This window comes from Tupaia chinensis, unplaced genomic scaffold (assembly GCF_000334495.1).
Source record: "Tupaia chinensis unplaced genomic scaffold, TupChi_1.0 Scaffold143599_1, whole genome shotgun sequence".
Taxonomy (NCBI): Eukaryota; Metazoa; Chordata; class Mammalia; order Scandentia; family Tupaiidae; genus Tupaia; species Tupaia belangeri.
Window position 1 is genome coordinate 754,321 of NW_006203445.1, and position 4,350 is coordinate 758,670.

Sequence of the window (4,350 nt, forward strand, 5' to 3'; positions counted from 1 at the left end):
GCTCTAGAGTCTGGAGCACTGACTCCTATCCTGGTCCTGGAGTCAATCGGTGAATGAGTGCGCCCATGAGGGGATAAATGCAGAAGCCCTCTCACTCTAAGTCCTGGCAAGATGAGCCACTTTCCAATGGGGAGGCGGATGCTCTTGGGGGGAGGTGAGCATCCAAGGTCTGGACCAGGAGTGGGGTCTCCCCCAGGGTAGAGTCTGAAGGCTGTGCCTCACGTCCGCTCTCCCTCTGCCCTGTCTGCAGGCGGATGCCGCCATGCAGCACTACGGGGTGAACGGCTACTCGCTGCACGCCATGAACTCGCTCAGCGCCATGTACAACCTGCACCAGCAGGCGGCCCAGCAGGCCCAGCACGCCCCTGACTACCGGCCCTCGGTGCACGCGCTCACACTGGCTGAGCGCCTGGCTGGTAAGGGCTGTGGGGACGGGACTGGGGGAGGAGGAAAGGCTGCGGTTGGGGGAGGAGGTTCCAGCAGGTGGAGAGGAGGGAGCACTAGGCCAGCTTTTCCTGATGCCTCAGAAAGACCCAGGTCACTTAGCAACACAAGATGGCAATTCAAAATGCGCGCGTGTCTACTCGGAGCAGGGGGCAGACGTTTTGCGCCAGTGCTCTTCAGGGCCCTGGAGCTGCTCTTTGCCTTCAAATGCCCATAACCTGTGAGGGAGTGTTCACTAGCCCCGTCTCACAGGTAGGAAGGAAGGTGTGAGATTCGTCCAGAGTCATAGCTTGGAAATGGCTGGGAGAGGGTTGGAGTGCCCGGGGCAGGTTTTCAGACACAGGGAATCATAAATATTAATGGCCCTCATGTTTTGAATGCCCGCTGTGTGCCAGGTACTGTGTGAGGCACGTGCTTTCTCTCTTCCTGTGCATCGAAACATCTACCCCTGGTGAGAAGTTATCTCCGTTTTATGGAGCAGGAAACTGAGACTCAGAGAGGTTAAATCTGGACGGGGTGGAGTTGGTACATGACACTGTGGCTGAAAATAGGAGCCTGGAGGTCACTGACTTGCGGTGGGCGTAGGTTCTGCCCACTCACCTCTCTTCTCTGTACCTCCGTGTCCTGTTTTATAAAAGGGGGACGGTGGCAGTGCCATCCCATTGGGTGGTTGGAGAGTGGGGAGTCAGTGCAGATGACGTATGCAGAGTGCTAGCAGAGCCTGGTGGGTGCTCAGAGGTCTTACCATACTGGGCCAAGGTAGGTACTCAGAGGAAGCAGCCAGCTGCCCCCGCTCCTGGGTGGACTGATCATCACCCTGCCCCGATAGCCTCTTGGTGGGTGTGAGAAGAACTCAATGACATAAGTGGGAAGCTCAATTTCCTGGGAGAGGGGGTGATACCATTCACCTGTCTCACGCCAAACCCTGAACAGCCCACCAGGGCCTAGTCCTGTGCCACACAGTCCTCAGAAGGCTCCAGGGACACAGACCCATGAGAGAACATGGCAGGAGTGTGGCCAGGGTCGGATGATAGGGCAGCTCAGAGCAACAGGATCAACTAATGTGGTCAGAGAGGGGCTTTCTGCAGGCACAGGGCAGGAGCTAGGCCTGAAGAAGGCCTGGACTCAAGATAACACAGCCCTGGCCACTTTTCCACATCAGCATGGGGACTCAGTGTCTAGACTAGGGACATAGGTGCAGTCCTGCCCGGCTGAGGCTACTTCCTGTGCCCAACTTGGTGTAACCTCAGGTCCTGATAGCATTCTGGGATCCAAACACTAGACCACAGAGAGAGGGAGTCAGGAAAGGGCTGATGTTGCTGGCGGGGGCAGAGGAGCTGGGGTGGTTGGCTCAGCCCAGCTCTTCATCTTGAGAAAGCGAGGCATGAACTCGGGCGGGCCTTTGTAAGGAGGCCTTATCTTTAGGTGGGAGGTTGTGCCCCTGAATAGACAGACTGGCCTCCTCTGGCCACCCCGACCCTTGTAGTCTCTGGAGCCTGCATTAGGGTGCTGAGCTGTGGCTCCCCAACCGTGATGGGGCTGGCTGAGCTCCACTCCCTGCCTGTTCAAGAGTTAGTCTGAGCTAGGATTAAAGCCAGTTTGTGAGGAGTTTAGGGTTCCCTCTTTAAACTGAAGGGGTATCCCCAAGTCTGGGGTTTCCTGCATGCCCAGTTGCCTCCTTCTTTCCACTTAGGGTGTTCTGGATGACTCCCTAATCCCTGGAGTGTAGGGGAAGGACTCTGGCGGCCCTAGGCCAAGGCTGAGACAACTCAGGTTCCTTTCAGCATAGACAGGCAGGACCCACTTGGGTGGGAGGGAGGTTTCTGTCCATCCTCCTGAGACACGTGAAGCAGACGTGCTGGAGGCTAGAGGCCAGCCTCAGCAGACAGATGTCTGTGCTGGGTGGTTTCATATTACTGACACGTAGGCAGGACCAGGGGGTCGGCGGTCCACCAGCCCTATCGCTCCTGGAATCCTCAGGTGGTCGAAACTTGGTGTCTTTGTTCTTCTGTCCTTGAGCAGGTAGCCAGGAGGGTTGAGACTGGGTACGACAAGCCTTTCTGAGCTTCGGGGGCCCTGCCAGAGCCAGGCTTTCTGCTCAGAAAATGTTAGAGCAGGAGCCTCAGGGTCTTGCCATCAGAGACTCATAGGCCGAGAGGGGTGACAAGTGACCATGTAGACAGCAGCTAGTGAATTCTGTACACCTCCCCTAACTGGACCCTGAGATGAGTACCAGCCTGGCTCACCTCGCAGACCGGCACCAGTGCAGAATCCAAGGCCACAAGGCACGAGAGCCTCTGGGACCTGGATTTAGCATCACGTGGTCTCAGAAGATAGCACTCACAGCATCATGGAGATGCCCCAACCTCGATGCCAAATAAGGATGACCCCTCCACCCCCCTAGCCACATGCCTGACAGCCGTTCATGGAACTGGGTTAGATCTCTGTCCTCACCGAGGTCGGGGAAAGGGAGAGACCCTGAAAACACGGCCATACTGGGAGAGGCAACAGGATCTCCCAGGGGAAGGCCAGAGGCCAGCTCCAACACAGCCTGGGCAGCTGCAGTGGTCAGAGCAGGATCAGGTTCAAAACCTATTTCCCATAATTAAATGGGCCCCCTCTCCTTGCCCTCCAACGGCTGTACATTTCAAGACATCATCTTGGAGGCCCGCTATGGCTCCCAGCACCGCAAACAGCGTCGCAGCCGCACGGCGTTCACGGCCCAGCAGCTTGAGGCCCTGGAGAAGACTTTCCAAAAGACTCACTACCCAGACGTGGTGATGCGTGAGAGGCTGGCCATGTGCACCAACCTGCCTGAGGCCCGGGTGCAGGTAGGACCCAGCTCCCTGAACTAGGCCTTGCAGACAGGCGCCAGGTGTCAGCGGGGCTCCCGTCGACCAGGAGCTAGAGTTTCATCCCTCGGTGCCCGGGGCAGCTGATCCCGCCATCAGTGCTGGAGGGGAGCTGGGGAGGGACAGGGGTGGTACACCCTGCTCCTCGACCCTTTCCTTCCTCCCCACCTCCCACTGCTCTGCTGGTTGTCCCCAGGTGTGGTTCAAGAACCGCAGGGCCAAGTTCCGGAAGAAGCAGCGCAGTCTGCAGAAAGAACAGCTCCAGAAGCAGAAGGAGGCTGAGGGCTCCCACGGGGAAGGCAAGACCGAAGCCCCAGCACCAGATGTCCAGCTGCAGACTGACCAGGCCCCCAGTCTGCCCAGCGGTGACGCCCCTGCTGAGCTTCACCTGAGCCTGTCTGAGCAGTCGGCCAGTGAGTCAGCCCCCGAGGATCAGCCTGACCATGAGGAGGACCCCCGGGCAGGTGCTGAGGATCCCAAAGCTGAGAAGAGCCCTGGGGCTGAGAGCAAGGGGCTGGGCTGCAAGAGGGGCAGCCCCAAGGCAGGTGAGGCCTGGGAAGTGCTGTGGGCAGGCTGGGCCTCGGCTCCGGAAGGACAGCTGGGTCTAGGTGACCAGTGTCGGAGCAGGAGGACAGTCAATACCTGGCACTCAGGGGGCATGGCCAGGGCCAGTTCGGAAGGACAGGCCATGGTGGGCCTGTGCTGGGGGTTCACCCTTTAATTGCTGAGTTGCAGGAAGGTCTAGGGGTTTCTGGGGGAGGGCCGGTGCCAGAGGAGGGGTTTCTGGGGGAGGGACAGGGTGCCAGAGGAGCAGCACTCGGGAAACTCTGGGCAAAAATGATTTCTCAACCATTTGGAAGTATTCCCATGTTTTGGCGATCAGTACAGAATGGGTGAATGCCATAGGTTTGCCCAAGATTCCCACACGCACAGACTTGGAGCTGTGTTTACGAAGGACAGAGCTCTGGCATGAGGCATGGCTCAGACATAAACCTCAGCCCGGGCAGAAGGGGACGGGACAGTGAGCTGGGTGCTGCGGGGGGGGGGGGGGGGG

General features: G+C 58.5%; 1 protein-coding gene across 1 annotated transcript in view; it reads left to right on the forward strand.

Moving 5' to 3' along the window:
- Positions 1-253: 253 nt before the first annotated feature.
- The window catches only part of DMBX1 (diencephalon/mesencephalon homeobox 1), a 6,401-nt gene continuing 2,304 nt past the window's right edge, over positions 254-4,350 (forward strand). Inside the window, 3 exon segments of the mRNA XM_006164239.1 lie at positions 254-416; positions 3,097-3,275; positions 3,493-3,841. Coding sequence (XP_006164301.1) covers positions 263-416; positions 3,097-3,275; positions 3,493-3,841 — 682 coding nt within the window. The 5' untranslated portion in view covers positions 254-262.